Source organism: Oncorhynchus clarkii, chromosome 4 (assembly GCF_045791955.1).
Source record: "Oncorhynchus clarkii lewisi isolate Uvic-CL-2024 chromosome 4, UVic_Ocla_1.0, whole genome shotgun sequence".
NCBI lineage: Eukaryota > Metazoa > Chordata > Actinopteri > Salmoniformes > Salmonidae > Oncorhynchus > Oncorhynchus clarkii.
In genome coordinates, this window is record NC_092150.1 from 10,513,008 (window position 1) to 10,533,780 (window position 20,773).

Sequence of the window (20,773 nt, forward strand, 5' to 3'; positions counted from 1 at the left end):
GTGCAGTGACGCGCCCCATCCAACCTGACAGAGCTTGAGAGGATCTTCAGAGAAGAATGGGAGAAACTCCCTAAATACAGGTCTGCCAAGCTTATAGCGTCATACCCAAGCAGACTTGAGGCTGTAATCGCTGCCAAAGGTATTTCAACAAAGTTCTGAGTAAAGGGCCTGAATACTTATGTAAATGTGATACTTCCGTTTTTTTTATATATATATAAATGTGTAAAATGTAAAAAAAAAAAAAAACTGTTTTTGCTTTGTCATTATGGGGTATTGTGTGTGGATTGATGAAGAAAAAAACTAGTTAATACATTTTAAAATAAGGATGTAACTAGGATTGCAAAATTAACTTTCAATAAATTCCCTGGTTTCCCATAATCCTGGTTGGAGGATCCTGGAATCAGGAGGGAATAAGTAGAAAATCTGGAACCCTCCAACCAGGATTTCTGGAAAAGTTCCCAGAATTTTGCAACCCTAGCTGTAACGTAACAAAATGTGGAAAAAGTCAAGGGGTCTGAAAACTTTCCGAATGCACTGTAGGTACGAGTGTAAACGGCTACAACTTTCATTTAATGTTTCAATAGGACTTCCAATAACACTGCTAGCTTATTCTGGGTTAAATATTTGGAACTCTGACCACAGATAGGAAACATAGAAATTAATTTCCTTGGGCATTAATCATGCCAACACATTTTATTTTAATGGGACATGGCATCAGTGAGATTCAAACCTATGATCTTCTGTTCTCTATCCATTGAATAAATCCACTGTGCCACCAGGATGAACCTAGCATGCCATGTTTTTTATGAAAATAATGTTCATTTATTTTTCTTTTTTGAACCTTAATGTAACATTTTAGTCTATTCAAAAATACACATTTCAAAGGAAACAAGCACTCATTAAGATCAGTGTGGCCAATTACTGGGCCACACACATGAGCACACTTAACAAGATAGAGGATAGAGACAGTTATGTTGATGCTGAGAAATAATATTTGAAATAACATTCTCTTCATGTTCTGAGATTGGATTTTAGAACTTGTGATGTTAATGTGTACAATTCCATTTTTTTTACATTCCCAGAAAATTGCCAAGAACTGACATAAAAGAGAATCATACCTTCTCTGAACGTTCTGAGAACATCGCTTAAGTCACAACATTTGAGAACTTAAAAATATGACATTAAAAAGATTCACATGGGAACTGTTCTGTGGAAGTACTGAAATTCACAAAAAATAACATTGTTTATTAACGTTCTCAGAACAATTTGAGAACATGACTTTAGATGAAAACCTGTAGGAAACGTTATCCTGAAGTACTGAAATTCCCACGGAAGAACATTGTTTTTTAACGTTCTCAGAACAATTTGAGAACATTCCCAATGTCAAATAAGTTGGAGAACGTTCCTAGAACATTACAAAAATTGAAATGAAATATAACCATGCTTGAACTTTTAAGAAACGTTCTGTTAAAGTAATGGAATACCAAAAAAGTATATATTTTTTCTAAAGTTCCCAGAAAGATGTGGGGAGGTTGTATGCAAAATAATTATAGGACGACCACGCTCTCACCAAGCGCTAAGAAATATGGTTCTCAGAACATTGTGTGCTAGCTGGGTCTCTCTCTCCCTCTCTCTCTCAAACATCTGCTTACGTTTTATATCCTGGTAGTGTAATGTCTGTGTCCAATTTCTACCGCCCGCAAGCGCCCGCCATTGTCCTAATTTAATAAATGACAACTATTAAAAATCGTTCCAATTCAAAGCTGTGCCCCTGGTAAATCCATTGAAACGAGGCCCGCCGTGATGACTTAAAACACATCCATGCCTGTTTCCTATTAAGACCAAGCCACTAGTTTTGTCTGAGTCCAAAATGGCACCCTTTTCCCTATATAACGCACTACTTTTAATCAGGGTCCCGGTCAAAACTAGTGCACTATTTAGGGAATAGGGTGCAATTTGTGACACTACCTTGTTCTCAGCGTTGCCTACAGTTTGACAGAAGAGGATGAGAAAAGCATAATGATAAGAGACCTCATTATCGCTAAACTAGTAGTTTGGATAACAAATTCAGCTCACAGCTCAGCACTATTGCTTGAGGGACATGGTCAGAGTCAGTACTTGGTACAGTGGGAATTAGCCAAACAAAGAACAACATCCCTTAACAAAATGATTAGGACCAGTTGACTCCAGTGTACCATCCGAAAATGTGAGCATGAAAAAATATTAAAGGGATTGTTGATCCCAGGATCACTGTTTACTTATCACGTTAAACTTAGTATTAAAGGGGAAGGTGCAGTTGCTACATCCACTTTTGGACTTATAAATTAACTATGTGTACCCAATAATTATTGACTAATATAACTTCTAAATTCCTCATGAGCTTAGTTCAACTGTCACACCCCATCAGAACCCAGAATATAAACTTGTTTAACTCCAACGTTTGTAAACAAAGTAAATGTCAACAAAACACTATACAGCCTCAGAATATGGTTAAAACTATACTTTTGATATCATGGATGGTCAGTCCTAACTCTGTCTATGAATTTGAGAATGGTGACAAATTTTTTCCGGCTCATCCGTCAGCTGTTTATCTAAAACAGGGGTGAGGAGAACACTTAGTTATAGTTTGAACTGCTGATTGCTGCTTTAAAGGCTAATTACACTCCAAACAGTTTTCTGACTTCAAAATAAGTCTAATGTCAAGATGAATTCACATACCACTCCATCGGTTATGTTTTTACATCTATATTCAAATGATTGAACAATATCTCTTTGTTATGGAAATCACATGGTGCTTATCTTTTTCCATTTTAGATTGTGGCATAGAGCTGAATCTACACAACAGATGACCTGGGACATGGATTTATGTCAACAGAAGACCATTTTGAGGTTTGAAAACATCTGACACAATTGGATTATGGAGTGTAATGTCCCTTTAAGTACACTATCAGCTAGCCTAAAGAGTTTGTCCCAGTAGTTGAGTTGGAGTGTCTCTCTCTTCTTACCCCACACTGAAGAACTGCCTCATCTCCTGTCGCCGTGAGCGCATCATCTGCTTGTACTCCCCGATGCGAAGTTTTTTCCCGTCGATGATGCAGGTCCTCTTGGGCCGGGGCTTGTACTTGTAGTTGGGGTACTTCTCCAGATGGTTCTTACTGAGACGGGCCTGTTCCTCATAGTATGGCTGCTTCTCCTGGTTGCTCATGGACTTCCAGCGAGAGCCTGGACATGGATAACGGGACACACGCACCAAGAGTCAGGGTTGAAACACAAACTACAGCGTAAGGACGAACACACACACAAACAAACACACTCACATATTCACACACACTCACACTCAACGACAACATGAGGGTATTGGTGTTCGAAGAGTGTATTGGAGTCAGTTTGTCCAGTATGGTCCTGTAAATATTTTTTCACCGTTTAGTGGATTACAATGTTCTGTAAATTGATTGTTTATGTTTTAATAATGGGGTTAAATTAGCCATTGGACAGTATGTGTCAGTACTTCCACTGCACTGAATCTATACTGTCTTACTTCAATCATAGCAGGACATCTCTTCAGGTAGCCTCTAATAAGAGAAACTACTCATTTGAAAAAACAGTCTTTAGGATTGGCAGGGGATCTCTGATACATTGTGTTCTCAACATGTCTCTCCTATAAGCACCCAGCTGACAGAACAAGTGGACAGGTCCGTTACCGCAGGAATGGAGCACATCTGCTTTCTGACAACCCATTATACACACCGCAGATAGGACACACACAGAGAGGAATCTAGGCCTGCGTCCCAAATCGCACCCTATTTCCTAGTTAGTGCACTACTTTTGGCCAGGGTCAACAGGGCTCTAGTCGAAAGTAGTGCTCTATATAGGGATTGGGGTGCCATTTGGGATGCATCTAGGAATCTGTTTACCAACGTTTATCGAAACTCCCTTATTTTTTTTACTAAGGAAACAGGAAACAGTGAGGACACTCCTTTTTTTCATCATGTCCCTCGTCTCCAGCTGTGTTATTGTCTGGGCAGCACACACTCCATCCTCTCCTGATCGCCTTTCAGGTCTAGCGTTTCCCTGGTGTCACCACAAGCAAACCGCTAGCTAGGTAAATATCCGGAATGTTCTGTCTGATAGGTGAACTCTGACCCTCAATTTTTTACCCCAACTTTGAGTGATGAGATTTGAGCTATCCAATTCTTTAGAATGATAACTTCAGTGATATTGAACAATGGTCTATGGATGAGAAAAGTGCAAAGATTGTATATCTTTAATTCAGCGTTCAGTTTGCATCTAAAATATTTTAGCAAACAAAGTCACCTAATACCATTTGCTCAAAGCTAAACATTTTAGCCTAGTGGAACACCAATTCACGACAGAAAACTATTTTCTCTCTAAGTATATACAAAGCTGTAGCTAAAGACCTAAAGACCAGGCACATAGTCCCCCTTCTAAAAAACAGCTCCTACATGTTGCCAAGCAACATTCCAAGTTCATTCATGCAGTCTATGAACTATGAGGGCTGTCTCCCAAATAGCACCATATTCCCTATATAGGAATATGGGCCCTGGTAAAAAGTTGGGCACTGTATACTGTTTGAAATAGGGTGCCATTTGGGATGTAGATCGGACTTAAGTCTCAAGACAGTGGAGCCCTTCAGCCATTCTGTGTACAGCAAAGTTTAGTGCTCTGTGAATAGCTATCTGTGTTAGTTAGCTAGCTAGTATCAACACAAGAAGCACTTTTCACTGCATACATCCATCACCTCAGTTGGGGTCTCAGTGGAGTGTATGTGAGTGTGAGAAAGAGAGTTCAATGTAAATACTGTATTTTGTAAGGAAAATATATATATCTTTCCAATATAGTGTTTGAATTATTAAGTTAGATTGAATTAAATAAGGTCAGATACATTGATTGATTCATCGATCGATTGGTAGTTGAGTGATGTACAATATTTTGAATATATTATTGAATGTTTAGGTGGAGGTGGGGGGGTAGTAGTAACGCTCTGTTTCTGTCTCATAAGCACACAGTGTGCACAGTTACCTCTATAAAAGAGCATGCCTGCAAACTATCTATTTAATGGACCACCATGTTTTGCATTTAAGAGGCCACCAACAATTGCCTCAAGGCGAGACAACAGTTCCTATTGGACAAATTCCGCTAGGACCCTCCCCGTTTCTTTCCGTTTGCTTCTGTTTAAGAAACATTTTGCAACAGAATTGGCGTAATGAATATGCCTTAGTGGACAGCCAGTATAAAATGCCCTCTTGCACCAGCAGCATAGTGCAGATGCCAGCCTATAGAATAAAAGTTAGAGGGAGTGCCCCCCTTTTGAGGAACTCCCCTGTGGTGTTGTGCTCCATCCTGCCAACACCAACAAAAACAAGTTTAATTTAAGAAGATCATGAGTGGGGCTTTTATTGCTCAATCTAATTCATGCTGATTATAAAAATTAAAACAGATATTCTCAAACTCGCAAACTTTTGATTGACTTAAACAGCTGCTTAAACAAAGCAAGAGCATCATTTATTTTTCAACTCAAAGCAATGAGGCCCAATCAGTCCTCCACGACAACAAAATAATAAACAACATAGTAGGCTAATTAGTCCTTCGTTTTTGGGTTATGCTTAGTGAGTCCTCAGACTTGGAGGGAAGTAAACGTCATTCCGCCACCCAAGAATAGCAGAGCACACTTTAATGGTTCAAGCAGCTGATCAATCAGCCCGTTGTACAAGTGCTTAGCAAACTGTAGAAGTGCTTTGCAAAAGGAATTTTTTTGTGTGTTTGATAAAATATAAAGTTATTTTACAACAACAAAAAAATAAAAACAGACTTACAGCATGCTTATAGAGAAGTACACTCAACATGCTCGGCACTGACACAAATAACAGATTACAGGCTGAAAGAAATTGATAGTAAGAAGATTGGTAGCTGTTCTGTTAGAATTCAGCACAGCTTTTAATGTCATTGATCATAACCTTTTGCTGAAAAAACATAGGTGTCATGGATTTGCATCCTCTGCCTTATTATGGATTGAGAGTTACCTATCTAATAGAACAATGAGGGTTTTCATTAATGGAAGACTCTCTCATGCAAATTCAGTTGAGTGTGGTGTACCGCAGGGCAGCTGACTAGGGCCATTATTGTTTTCTGTTTTTACAAATGACCTCCACTGACCTTAAATAAAGCCTGTGTGTCTATGTACGCTGACGACTCAACAGTATACACGTTGGCGGCAACAATAAAATAACTAACGGACACCCTTAACATAGAGCTCCAGTCAGTTTTAGAATGGGTAACTAGCCATAGCCTGGTGGTAAATATCTCAAAAACAAAAAGCATAATTTTTGGGACAAACCACTCACTCAATGCTAAACCTCGTTTAGATCTATTATTGAATAATGTGGCTATTGAGCAAGTTGAGCAAACTAAACTGCTGGGTGTAACCCTAGATTGCAAGCTGCCATATTCAAAACATAGACTCGATGGTTGCTAAAATGGGAAGAGTTCTGTCCATGATAGGGTGTTGTTCTGCCTTCTTGACATCTCAGCCGACCAGACAGGTCCTACAGGCCCTAGTTTTGTCACAGCTAGACTACTGCCCAGCTGTGTGGTCATGTACGGCAAAGAAGCACATAGGTCAATTGATGTTGATCCAGAACACCAGGAGCACATATTGCACTTAGATGTATAAGGAAGGAAAGTGTCAGTAACATGCATGTCAGTCTCTCCTGGCTCAAAGTTGAGGAGAAATTGACTGCATCACTATTAGTCTTTGTGAGAGGTGTTGATGGTACCGAACTGTCTGTTCAGTTGGCACACAGTTCGGACACTCATCGGTACAACACAAGGCATGCAACCAGAGGTCTCTTCACAGTCCCCAGGTCCAGAACAGATCCTGGAAAACACACAGTATTAAATAGAGCCATGACTACATGGAACTCTTCCATCCTAGGTAATATACAGCAATAAACAGCTTCTACCCCAAGCCATAAGACTCCTGAACAACTAATCAAACGCTACCCAGAATATTTGCATTGCCCCCCCCCCCCACGCTGCTGCTACTCTGTTATTATTCATGCATAGCCACTTTAACAACTCTACCTACATCTACATAATTATCTCAATAACCTCCACACCTGTGCACCCACACATTGACTCTGTATATAGCCACTTTAACAACTCTACCTACATGTACATAATAACCTCGACACCTGTGCACCCACACATTGACTCTGTATATAGCCACTTTAACAACTCTACCTACATGTACATAATTACCTCGACACCTGTGTACCCACACATTGACTCTGTATATAGCCACTTTAACAACTCTACCTACATGTACATAATTACCTCGACACCTGTGCACCCACACATTGACTCTGTATATAGCCACTTTAACAACTCTACCTACATGTACATAATTACCTCGACACCTGTGCACCCACACATTGACTCTGTATATAGCCACTTTAACAACTCTACCTACATGTACATAATTACCTCGACACCTGTGCACCCACACATTGACTCTGTATATAGCCACTTTAACAACTCTACCTACATGTACATAATTACCTCGACACCTGTGCACCCACACATTGACTCTGTATATAGCCACGCTATTGTGATTTAATTCTGCTTCTTTGTTATTCTTCTTACTTTTTGGGTATTTTCTTAAAACTGAATTGTTGATTAAGGGCTTGTAAGTAAGCATTTCACTGTAACACCTGTTATGTTCGGCGCATGTGACAACATATGATTTGATTAAAAAAAAGATCAAATAACACCTTACTGCACAAAGGGGACTGTGAAGAGACACAGCCATTTTATATATATTGTATTGTAATTTGCACTGTACTATGTATTACACCTAGATATTGCGTGTACTGATATGTAGGCTGTGTGTGACATTTTAAATGTATGTAGATCGGTCCTTGACTAATAATGTTCTGTACTATGTATGATGTCATGTTTCATGTGGACCCCAGAAGAGTAGCTGCTGCTTTTGTAGCGGCTAATGGGGATCCTAATAAACATCAATACTAAATACCAAACAATTTGACTAATCTATTTTTCCAAGTCCTATTCTTTAAGATAAAGGGGTACTAAATAATTGAAATGACTGGAAATCTGACAGATTGTTTTTTTTTAATGTAAAGATTTTGTCACGATAGTCGTAAGGAGAGGACCAAAATGCAGCGTGGTATGTGTTCATGATGATTTTTTAATTAAAGAAAGCACTGAACACTGAATACAAACTATACAAAACAATAAACAAATAACGACCGTGAAGCTATAATGAGAACTGTGCTGACACAAGCAACTAACATAGACAATCACCCACAACCCACAATGACAAAACAGGCTACCTAAATATGGCTCCCAATCAGAGACAATGACTAACACCTGCCTCTGATTGAGAACCATATCAGGCCAAACACAGAAACAGACAAACTAGACATACAACATAGAATTCCCACTCAGATCACACCCTGACCAAACAAAACATAGAAACATACAAAGCAAACTATGGTCAGGGTGTGACAGATATAGCCTAATCATGGCTTAATCATATCATATGAAGTAGAAATGGGTTAGAACATACATACAGAACCATACAGAACCAACACAAAGTACGCTCTCGTTGGCTGGCCCTCGCTTCATACCCACTGCCAAACCCACTGGTTCCAGGTCATGTACAAGTCTCTGCTAGGTAAAGCCCCGCCTTATCTCAGCTCACTGGTCACCATAGCAGCACCCACCCGTAGAACGTGCTCCAGCAGGTATATCTCACTGGTCACCCCCAAAGCCAATTCTTCCTTTGACCGCCTTTCCTTCCAGTTCTCTACTGCCAATGACTGGGACAAACTGCAAAAATCTCTGAAGCTGGAGACTCATATCTCCCTCACTAGCTTTAAGCACCAGCTGTCAGAGCAGCTCACAGATCACTGCACCTGTACATAGCCCATCTGTAAACAGCCCATCCATCTACCTACCTCATCCCCATACTGTATGTATTTATTTATCTTGCTCCTTTGAACCCCAGTATCTCTACTTGCACATTCATCTTCTGCACATCTACCATTCCAGCGTTTAATTGCTATATATTACTTCGCCACCATTGCCTATTTATTGCCTTAGCTGCCTTATCCTACCTCATTTGCACACACTGTATATAGACTTTTTGTTTTCTTTTTTTCTTCTGTATTATTGACTATGTTTTGTTTATTCCATGTGTAACTCTGTGTTGTTGTATGTGTCGAATTGCTATGCTTTATCTTGGCCAGGTCGCAGTTGCAAATGAGAACTTGTTCTCAACTAGCCTACCTGGTTAAATAAAGAAAAAATAAATAAATAAATAAAAACAAGGCCACAGTGTATGGGGGCCATCTTTAAAAATATAAATGTGTATATTGTTAGGTGTTTTATACACTTTATTAAAGGGATACTTCATTATTTTGGCAATGAGGCCCTTTATGTAGTTCTCCAGAGTCAGATGAACTTGTTGATACCATTTTCTGAGTGCAGTTTGAAGGAAGTTGCTCACTAGCACTACCACAATTGCTAACTAGCATGCTAGCAGATACCCATAGACTTCCAGTCATTTTGCTAACGCTAGTTAGCATTGGCTCATGAAAGTACCTTTATATTCCTTCATACTGGAAACAGAGACATTAAATTGATATCCACCAGTTCATCTGACTCTGGGGAAGTAGATAAAGGGCCTCATTGCTAAAATGCCGAAGTATCCCTTAAAGACCGCTAGGAAATTAGAGGGTGAGACAGGCAAGTGGGAGAAAGCGTGAGAGGGATGGACGCATGGATTGAAACCTGGTCTCCAGTGGGGAGTTTTATTTGTAACATGCCAGGGAGTTTTACCACTACACCACGGCTCTGAACAAAAGAGGTCATCTTACCCAGGATCTTGCTGATGTTGGAGTTATGCATGTCGGGGAAGGTCTGCAGGATCTTCCTCCTCTCGTCCTTGGCCCACACCATGAAGGCATTCATGGGCCTCTTGATGTGGGGCTCGGCACTGTTCCTGCCCCTGGCCTCCCTGAAGACCCGTGCTTCCGTAGTGCTGGCACCACCTGTGGGATGGGAGGGACATTGCATTACTTACTCAATCGCTCACTTGTTTGTGCAAAAAAAGCCACAAAATGTCACAAGTACATGTACTGCACTGTATGTCAAAGAGCTGTGACGACGCTCCGATTATCAGCCAGATAAGATCTCAATTTATTCTCCCGTGTTTACAGCTCTGATTTCAAGCTATAGCGTGATGAATGCTTCCCAATCCACCGTAGCCTGTAAACACTGGAGGTTTATGGAAAACAGGTGGGCTTCTGGGCCAGAAAAGAGAAAAGTCCCCAATCTGTTTTAACTGCCTTCCTTCTGCTTGCATACTTCGGCAGGGTGGAATTGTCTGAGACACAAACAGTACTAGTGGGTTGGAAAGAGGGGGAGAATATAGAATACCGTTTCTAGTTCCCCGTAGACATAAGTCCTTCATTTGAAAAACAACAAAACGGAAAACCTGCCACTTTATTTGTATTTAGCTGAGGGATTGGTGATGGGGTTATTTAACAAAGCTCATTAGGCCTTAAATTATCAGAAACAGCTGTAAATATCATAGAGTGGGCCTTTAAATGGTCAATCTGCTGTTTCTGCATCACTTTTTGGAGTGATATGCACCCAATGTTTCTTGACTAATACAACTTATAAATGCCTCATGAGCTTAGTTCAACTGTCATACCCCATCAGAACCCAGAATATAAGCTTGTTTAACTCCAATGTTTGTAAACAAAGTAAATGTAAACAAATACTGTATAGACTCAAAACATGGTTACAACTATACTTTGGATATCATGGATGGTCAGTCCTTGCGTCTATAGCTCTCTCTTTGAATGGTGACATTTCTCCAGCCCTATCCCTCAGCTTTTTACTGAAACCATGGTGGGGATTATGTTTTGTTATAGTTTCAACTGCTGATTGCTGCTTTAAGTGCAAGGCATCTGTTTGGAGAACATTTTGCTTGGACTGTCAAGTGTCCACTTCTGAGAAGTTCCCAAAAGGAACACTATACATATTTATGTCTGGAGAATACCTGTGTTCAGAGCAAACTCTCTGTCTGTGTCTATTCTATAGGGAACACAGTTGAAAGAGGTCCAAAAAATGTGGCGCCACCTCATGCATGTTAACATTAGAAGACTACTCCCTAAGTTTGTTTTACTCACTGCTTTAGCACACTGCCAACCCGTATGTCTTAGCCGTGTCTGAATCCTGGCATAGGAAAACCACCAAAACCCCTGAAATCTCCATACCTAACTATAACATTTTTCGCCAATATAGATCTGCCAAAGGGGGCGGTGTTGCAATCTACTGCAAAGATAGCCTGCAGAGTTCTGTCATACTATTCAGGTCTTTACCCAAACAATTCGAGCTTCTACTTCTAAAAATTCACCTTTCCAGAAATAAGTCTCTCACTGTTGCTGCTTGCGATGGACCACCCTCTGCCCCAGCTGTGCCCTCGACACCATATGTGAATTGATTGCCCCCCATCTATCTTCTGAGCTCGTGCTGCTAGGTGACCTAAACTGGGACATGCTTAACACCCCGGCCATCCTACAATCTAAGCTTGATTCCCTCAATCTCACCTAAATTATCAATGAACCTACCAGGTACAACCCCAAATCCGTAAACACAGGAACCCTCATAGATATCATCCTAACTAACTCGCCCTCCAAATACACCTCTGCTGTTTTCAATCACTGCCTCATTGCCTGCATCCGTAATGGGTCTGCGACCAAACGACCACCCCTCATCACTGTCAAATGCTCCCTAAAACACTTCTCCGAGCAGGCCTTTCTAATCGATCTGGCCGGGATATCCTGGAATGACATTGACCTCATCCCGTCAGTAGAGGATGCCTGGTTATTCTTTAAAAGTGCCTTCCTCACCATCTTAAATAAACATGCCCCATTCACAAAATGTAGAACTATGAATAGATATAGTCCTTGGTTCACTCCAGACCTGTCTGCCCTTGACCAGCACAAAAACATAATGTGGTGTTCTGCGTTAGCATCGAATAGCCCCCGTGATATGCAACTTTTCAGGGAAGTTAGGAGCAAATATACACAGGCAGTTAGGAAAGCTAAGGCTAGCTTTTCAAACAGAAACTTGCATCCTTTAGTACAAACTCAAAAATGATCTGGGACACTGTAAAGTCCATGGAGAATAAGAGCACCTCCTCCGAGTTGGCCACTGCTCTGAGGCTAGGAAACACTGTTAGCACTGATAAATCCACTATAATTGAGAATTTCAATAAGCATTTCTCTACGGCTGGCCATGCTTTCCACCTGGCTACCCCTACCCCGGGCAACTGCCCGGCACCCTCCACAGCAACCCGCCAAAGCCCCCACCAATTCTCCTTCACCCAAATCCAGATTGCTGATGTTCTGAAAGAGCTGCAAAATCTGGACCCCTACAAATCAGCTGGGCTAGACAATCTGGATCCTCTCTTTCTAAAATTAACTGCCGAAATTGTTGCATCCCCTATTACTAGCCCGTTCAACCTTTCTTTCGTATCGTCTGAGATTCCCAAAGATTGGAAAGCTGCCGCGGTCATCCCCCTCTTCAAAGGGGGTGACACTCTAGACCCAAACTGCTACAGACCTATATGTATCCAACCCTGTCTTTCTAAGGTCTTCAAAAGCTAAGTTAACAAACAAATTACCGACCATTTCGAATCTCACCGTACCTTCTCCGCTATGAAATCTGGTTTCAGAGCTGGTCATGGGTGCACCTCAGCCACGCTCAAGGTCCTAAACGACATCATAACCGCCATCGATAAGAGACATTACTGTGCAGCCGTATTCATCAACCTGGCCAAGGCTTTCGACTCTGTCAATCACCACATTCTTATTGGCAGACTCGACAGCCTTGGTTTCTCAAATGATTGCTTCGCCTGGTTTACCAACTACTTCTCTGATAGTGTTCAGTGTGTCAAATCGGAGGGCCTGTTGTTCAAACCTCTGGCAGTGTCTATGGGGGTGCCACAGGGTTCAATTCTCAGGCTGACTCTCTCTGTATACATCAATGATGTCTCTCTTGCTGCTGGTGATTCTCTGATCCACCTCTACGCAGATGACAGCATTCTGTATACTTTGGCCCCTCTTTGGACACTGTGTTAACTAACCTCCAGACGAGCTTCAATGCCATACAACTCTCCTTCCGTAGCCTCCAACTGCTCTTAAATGCAAGTAAAACTAAATGCATGCTAGTCAATCGATCACTGCCCGCACCTGCTCGCCCGTCCAGCATCACTACTCTGGACGGCTCTGACTTAGAATATGTGGACAACTACAAATACCTAGGTGTCTGGTTAGACTGCAAACTCTCCTTCCAGACTCACATTAAGCATTTCCAATCCAAAATTAAATCTAGAATCGGCTTCCTATATCTCAACAAAGCATCCTTCACTCATGCTGCCAAACATACCCTCGTAAAACTGACCATCCTACAGATCCTCGACTTCAGCGATGTCATCTATAAAATAGCCTCCAACACTCTACTCAACAAATTGGATGCAGTCTATCACAGTGCCAAGCCCCATACACTACCCACCACTGTGACCTGTACTCTCTCGTTGGTTGGCCCTTGCTTCATACTCGTCGCCTAACCCACAATTCCTAAACCATACATGTGTCTTATATCATTTTAAAGTTAATCTTGTTGTTAATCCCACCAAAGTGTCCGATTTCAAATAGGCTTTTCAGCGAAAGCACTACAAAGATTATGTCAGGTCTCCACCAAACCACAATAAGCACAGCCATACACATGGAATTATAGATATACCTCTCCTTAATGCAACTACTGTGTCAGATTCTTTTTTAAACATTACAGAAAAAGCAACCCATGCAATAATCTGAGACGGAGCTCAGAACAATAGCCAAATTAGCCACCATGTTGGAGTCAACAGAAACCAGAAAATACATGATAAATGTTTCCTTACCTTTGATGAACTGCATCAGAATACAATCCTAGGAATCCCAGGTCCACAATAAATGCTTGATTTGTTCGAAAATGTCTGTTATTTATGTCCAATTAGCTACTTTGGTTAGCGCGTTTGGTAAATAATTTCAAAGTCACAAAGCGCGTCCACTATAACATGACGAAATGTCCAAAAGTTCCGTAAAAGTCAGTAGAAACATGTCAAACGATGTACTGAATCAATCTTTAGAGTGTTGTTTACATACATCTTGAATAACGTTCCAACCGGAGAATTAGAATGACTTCAGATGAGCGGTGGAACGCAGGTCCTTCCCATGTGAAAGCGTATGGTGAAAGCATGGTCAACTCGTGGCAGTGGTTACTATTTCCTGTCTCATTTGACCCCCCTTCACATTACAGTCATCAGACAAAGTTCTATTGTCTGTTGACATCTAGTGGAAGGCGTAGGAAGTGAAAACTCATCCATATCTCGCTGTAATTTCAATGAAAGCTTGGTTGGAAATCTGCCACCCCCAGAAAAAATCCAAACAGGAAGTGGAATTTCTCAGGTTTTTGCCTGCAATATGAGTTCTGTTATACTCACAGACAGTTTTAAAAACTTCAGAGTGTTTTCTATCCAATACTACTAACAATATGCCAATATTAGCATCTACGACTGAGGAGCAGGCTGTTTACTATGGGCACCTCTCATCCAAGCTACTCAATACTGCCCCTGCAGCCATAAGAAGTTACGTTTCCCCAACAGCAACCTTTTCCTGGCTGCTATTTCCTCCACCATCACCTCAATGTCTTTTCTTGGTTATCCATTTTTTATTTTGATATATCTAGTCTGATGGTTAAATGTATGAAAAATAACGAAATAACCAAATCCGATCATCCCTGTCACATAGGCTTATTTATTGGTTTCAAGCACGTCACTAACGTCAATGCAGAAATACATTTATTTACAAAGTTCTTAAGAAAGATATTTACGAAGTTCCTAAGAACATTTTGAAGAATTGCATTTATGAACTATGTTATGAACTTCCTATTTTTTTCGTAAGTAAAGTTTTGTGAATCCCGGCCCCTGGGGTGCAGAAAAATGGCATTAGGTGCTCTGGACTCATGAGTCAAAATTTGAAATATTTGGCTGTAACAGAAGGCAGTTTGTTCGCTGAAGGACTGAAGAGCGGTACACGAATGAGTGTCTGCAGGCAACAGTGAAGCATGGTGGAGGTTCCTTGCAAGTTTTGTGCTGCATTTCTGCAAATGGAGTTGGGGATTTGGTCAGAATGAATGGTCTCCTGAGATGATGAGAAGTACAGGCAGATACTTATCCATCGTGCAATACCATCAGGGAGGCATCTGATTGGCCCGAAATGTATTCTGCAGCGTGACAACGACCCCAAACACACAGCGAACGTCATTAAGAACTATTTTCAGCGTAAAGAAGAACAAGGAGTCCTGGAGGTGATGGTATGGCCCCCACAGAGCCCTGATCTGAACATCATCAAGTCTGTCTGGGATTACATGAAGAGAGAGAAGAACCCAAGGCTGCCTAAATCCACAGAGGAACTGTGGTTAGTTCTCCAAGATGTTTGGGCCAACCTACCTGCTGAGTTCCTTCAAAAACTGTGTGCAGGTGTACCTAGATGAATTGATGCTGTTTTGAAGGCAAAGGGGGGTCACACCAAATATTGATTTGATGTAGATTTTTCTTCCGTTCACTCACTTTGCATTTTGTTAGTTGATAAATATAAACTATTAACATGACTATTTTTGAAATCATTCTTACTTAACAGCATTTTTTCACACATGCCTAAAACCTTTGCACAGTACTGTATATATACAGTGGGGAGAACAAGTATTTGATACACTGCCGATTTTGCAGGTTTTCCTACTTACAAAGCATGTAGAGGTCTGTAATTATTATCATAGGTACATTTCAACTGTGAAAATCCAGAAAATCACATTGTATGATTTTTAAGTAATTAATTAACATTTTATTGCATGACATAAGTATTTGATACATCAGAAAAGCATAACTTAATGTTTGGTACAGAAATCTTTGTTTGCAATTACAGAGATCATACATTTCCTGTAGTCCTTGACCAGTTTTGCACACACTGCAGCAGGGATTTTGACCCACTCCTCCAAACAGACCTTCTCCAGATCCTTCAGGTTTCGAGGCTGTCGCTGGGCAATACGGACTTTCAGCTCCCTCCAAATATTTTCTATTGGGTTCAGGTCTGGAGACTGGCTAGGCCACTCCAGGACCTTGAGATGCTTCTTACGGAGCCACTCCTTAGTTACCCTGGCTGTGTGTTTCGGGTCGTTGTCAACTGGAAGACCCAGCCAAGAACCATCTTCAATGCTCTTACTGAGGGAAGGAGGTTGTTGGCCAAGATCTCACGATACATGGCCCCATCCATCCTCCCCTCAATACGGTGCAGTCGTCCTGTCCCCTTTGCAGAAAAGCATCCCCAAAGAATGATGTTTCCACCTCCATGCTTGGGTGGAGTTTAGACCAAAAAACTATATTTTTGTCTCATCAGACCACATGACCTTCTCCCGTTCCTCCTCTGGATCATCCAGATGGTCATTAGCAAACTTCAGACGGGCCTGAATATGCACTGTCTTGAGCAGGGGGACCTTGCGTGCGCTGCAGGATTTTAATCCATGATGGCGTAGTGTGTTACTAATGGTTTTCTTTGAGACTGTGGTCCCAGCTCTCTTCAGGTCATTGACCAGGTCCTGCCGTGTAGTTCTGGGCTGATCGCTCACCTTCCTCATGATCATTGATGCCCCACGAGGTGAGATCTTGCATGGAGCCCCAGACCGAGGGTGATTGACCGTCATCTTGAACTTCTTCCATTTTCTAATAATTGCGCCAACAGTTGTTGCCTTCTCACCAAGCTGCTTGTCTATTGTCCTGTAGCCCATCCCAGCCTTGTGCAGGTCTACAATTCTATCCCTGATGTCCTTACACAGCTCTCTAGTCTTGGCCATTGTGGAGAGGTTGGAGTCTGTTTGATTGAGTGTGTGGACAGGTGTCTTTCATACAGGTAACGAGTTCAAACAGGTGCAGTTAATACAGGTAATGAGTGGAGAACAGGAGGGCTTCTTAAAGAAAAACTAACAGGTCTGTGAGAGCCGGAATTCTTACTGGTTGGTAGGTGATCAAATACTTATGTCATGCAATAAAATGCAAATTAATTACTTAAAAATCATACAATGTGATTTTCTGGATTTTTGTTTTAGATTCCGTCTCTCACAGTTGAAGTGTACCTATGATAAAAATGACAGACCTCTACATGCTTTGTAAGTAGAAAAACCTGCAAAATCGGCAGTGTATCAAATACTTGTTCTCCCCACAGTATGTTTTCTATTATTATGAATGTTCAGGGGCTGCTGCTACAACCTCAGCACCCCTACTTCCTGCGGCTATGCTAATGTATTATAAATATCCATTTGACCTCTCTCTTCTCTTTTCCTCTGTTCTACTATCATGCACCAAGTTGTAAGCATACACACAAACATCAACAGAATGCACTTACATAAAAGTATTGAGAACTGAAAGAGATAGTTGCGGAAGAAGAACAACAGAAATGTAGAAAGAAAGAAAGAGACAGACGAAACCCACCATGAAGATCCTCAGGTCTGGTGAGGTCAATGACTCTGTGGCCCATCTTTCCATCCTCTCCCAGGTTGCCCAGGTGCTGACTCAAACTCTCAAAGTGCATCCGCTCCTAAAATACAAAGAGGTCAAAGGTCAATCAGGGTTGAGTTCAAGTCCGCCTAATAGTAATAGATAATGATAGATAGATAGATAGATAGATAGATAGATAGATAGATAGATAGGAGATAGATAGGAGGGAAAAGAGAGAGAGCGCCCCCCCCAAAAAGTATGTTTAGCCACTAAAAGAGACAATACGCCAGATCTACCCAGCGCTACCATGTAAGCTGACTCAGTGCTCCCCACCCATCCTGCCTACTGTCTCTGATTATTCTGCGCTGCCTGCCTGCCATCCCGCCCTCTCCCTCAAATGAGTCCAGCATGCAGTCTGTAGCCCTCCAGCTAAAATTACCCTGCCACGCTCCCGAACTGTGCTGGAAAAGAAGGGCCTCCACAATCACCACACATCCACTCATTCCTCCACCTCTCCTCCTCCTCTCCCTGTTTTCTGGTGACAAAGGCATTTTGTTTGATGGAGGGAATGGTTGCTGGATGAAGTCATGCCGCGGTAGACGCTGGCAGCGCCGATGGAACTTGGGGCCTTTTGTTTTTATATATATATATATATATATATGTATGTAGGGAGCCAGGGAGGGCCAATGTCAGCACGACGTTAAGGGCTGTAATCAGACCACCACAGAACATGTGCCTGGGCAGCTCAGCACATACCACAGAATCTGCTCACAGAGAACTAAGAGAGAGGACTAACACTGGACGACCTACTGAGAACTAACACTGGACCAACAGAAGACTTACAGAGATGACTAACACTGGACCAACAGAGGACTTACAGAGATGACTAACACTGGACCAACAGAAGACTTACAGAGATGACTAACACTGGACCAACAGAAGACTTACAGAGATGACTAACACTGGACCAACAGAAGACTTACAGAGATGACTAACACTAGACCAACAGAGGACTTACAGAGATGACTAACACTGGACCAACAGAGGACTTACAGAGATGACTAACACTGGACCAACAGAGGACTTACAGAGATGACTAACACTGGACCAACAGAAGACTTACAGAGATGACTAACACTGGACCAACAGAAGACTTACAGAGATGACTAACACTGGACCAACAGAGGACTTACAGAGATGACTAACACTGGAACAACAGAGGACTTACAGAGATGACTAACACTGGACCAACAGAAGACTTACAGAGATGACTAACACTGGACGAACAGAAGACTTACAGAGATGACTAACACTGGACCAACAGAGGACTTACAGAGATGACTACCACTGGACCAACAGAGGACTTACAGAGATGACTACCACTGGACCAACAGAGGACTTACAGAGATGACTACCACTGGACCAACAGAGGACTTACAGAGATGACTACCACTGGACCAACAGAGGACTTACAGAGATGATCAAACAGAGGATTTACAAAGAGGACTAATTTAGGACTTAATCTGTAACAGGACTCAGTATGACAGCAGGCCTAGAGTCAGTCCAATGTGGTCGCTTGTAAATGACAACAATGACTAATCAACATTAGTTACATAGTTCAAAGCTATAAAATACCATCTTAAAATATACTATTATTACTTTACAGGAATGGGGCTTGTCCAACATTCAACTCAATCTATATTTCGGAACTTAAAGAGACACACAGAGCTCCTCTATTGCCTGGGCTCTCCTGAACTCGTTGGCTGGGCACACATTTTAACGGGTTGCTATGGCAGCGCTATAAACACTGCACCGGCCGAGCAGTTTTATCAGCGTCATGTTCAGCTCATTACTGCGTCGACGTGTACAGGCAAACCCTGCTCTAACTGACCCACAACATTTACTGCCTCCTCCAGGAGCTATGAAGTCCCTCACTCCTCCTCCTCCTCCTCTCCCCCTTCCTGCTTTCACTGTGCCTGTCCTCTCTCAATACAGATGCCTTGTCCTGTTGTCCATGGAAAGTGAAGGAGCTCACACCCTGTTTCATCCAGTTGTAGCAGCAATAATACATATTTATATCTATAAGGCCTTGATTTTGGACGCAAAAGTACTTGTATATGACTTTGCTCAAAAACTACAAGGTGCATACTGACAATGAGAATGCACACCAGAACAGCCAGTGAATACCACAACACATTTCCGGTTGACTGACAACAGATACTGCTGTGTGGTGACTGGCCTGGCTTGACTCAAGTCACCCACATTTCTACTGTTCTCCTCAACGGTCCCTCCTTTCCCTGCAGTGTGGCACACAAAAGAGCTGGTGTAACGTAGTTGAGTAGTCCCGACAGCTGATGTCAACTACTGACAGAGTTAAGTAGGCTTAGTGACAGGACGTTCTATAAAGTACCAGTGCTGAGTAGGACACACTAAATGCTCTACGCAAGGCCAGCTCACTCAAAACTGGAATAAACTTACTCCACACACACACACACACACACAGTCACACACACACTAGTATAGACACACACACAAACACACACTAAAATACATGTAGACACACACAAACACACACACGCACACAGAAACACACAGGCACACAGGACAAACACCCACGCACTCACACTCTGTGGCTATTTTAGTGTGCTTGCTTGGCAGCTGCGGGCCTTGTTGGAAGCAGCGTAAGCGTAACGCGATACTCAACAATGCCACTTGCTGGCCAGAGCTAGTGTCTGGGCGCAAGGCGAGCTATAATGACATTAACATGGCCAAGGCCAGCCCAGTGCCAGGACACGGCAGCAGAAAGAGGACTCCTGGATCACCGCCAGTAGTACAACTTATAGCAAAGGGAATCTTGCTAAAATTGAAGGATGACTAAGGTTAAGGCCCACACACACACACACACACACACACACACACACACACACACACACACACACACACACACACACACACACACACACACACACACACACACACACACACACACACACACACCACCCCCACACACAGACCAACAGCATAGCTCCATATGAAGTTACACCCCACACCCTCTTCACCCCTGTGGTGTATCCTTAGAACACGGTCATCTGTGTGATACCCCTTGTAGCAGAGATCAGATTAGGATCA

At 42.0% G+C, this 20,773-nt stretch overlaps 1 protein-coding gene across 12 annotated transcripts in view; it reads right to left on the minus strand.

Annotated features, from left to right (window-relative positions):
- The window catches only part of LOC139406429 (transcription factor SOX-6-like), a 175,252-nt gene that overhangs the window by 6,723 nt on the left and 147,756 nt on the right, over window positions 1-20,773 (minus strand). For all 12 annotated transcript variants that reach the window (XM_071148998.1, XM_071148995.1, XM_071148992.1 and 9 more), the window contains 3 exons: window positions 17,639-17,744; window positions 9,921-10,094; window positions 3,006-3,222 (listed from right to left, as the gene is read on the minus strand). In XM_071148998.1, the coding sequence (XP_071005099.1) occupies window positions 3,006-3,222; window positions 9,921-10,094; window positions 17,639-17,744 (497 nt within the window). The remainder of the gene's footprint in view (window positions 1-3,005; window positions 3,223-9,920; window positions 10,095-17,638; window positions 17,745-20,773) is intronic.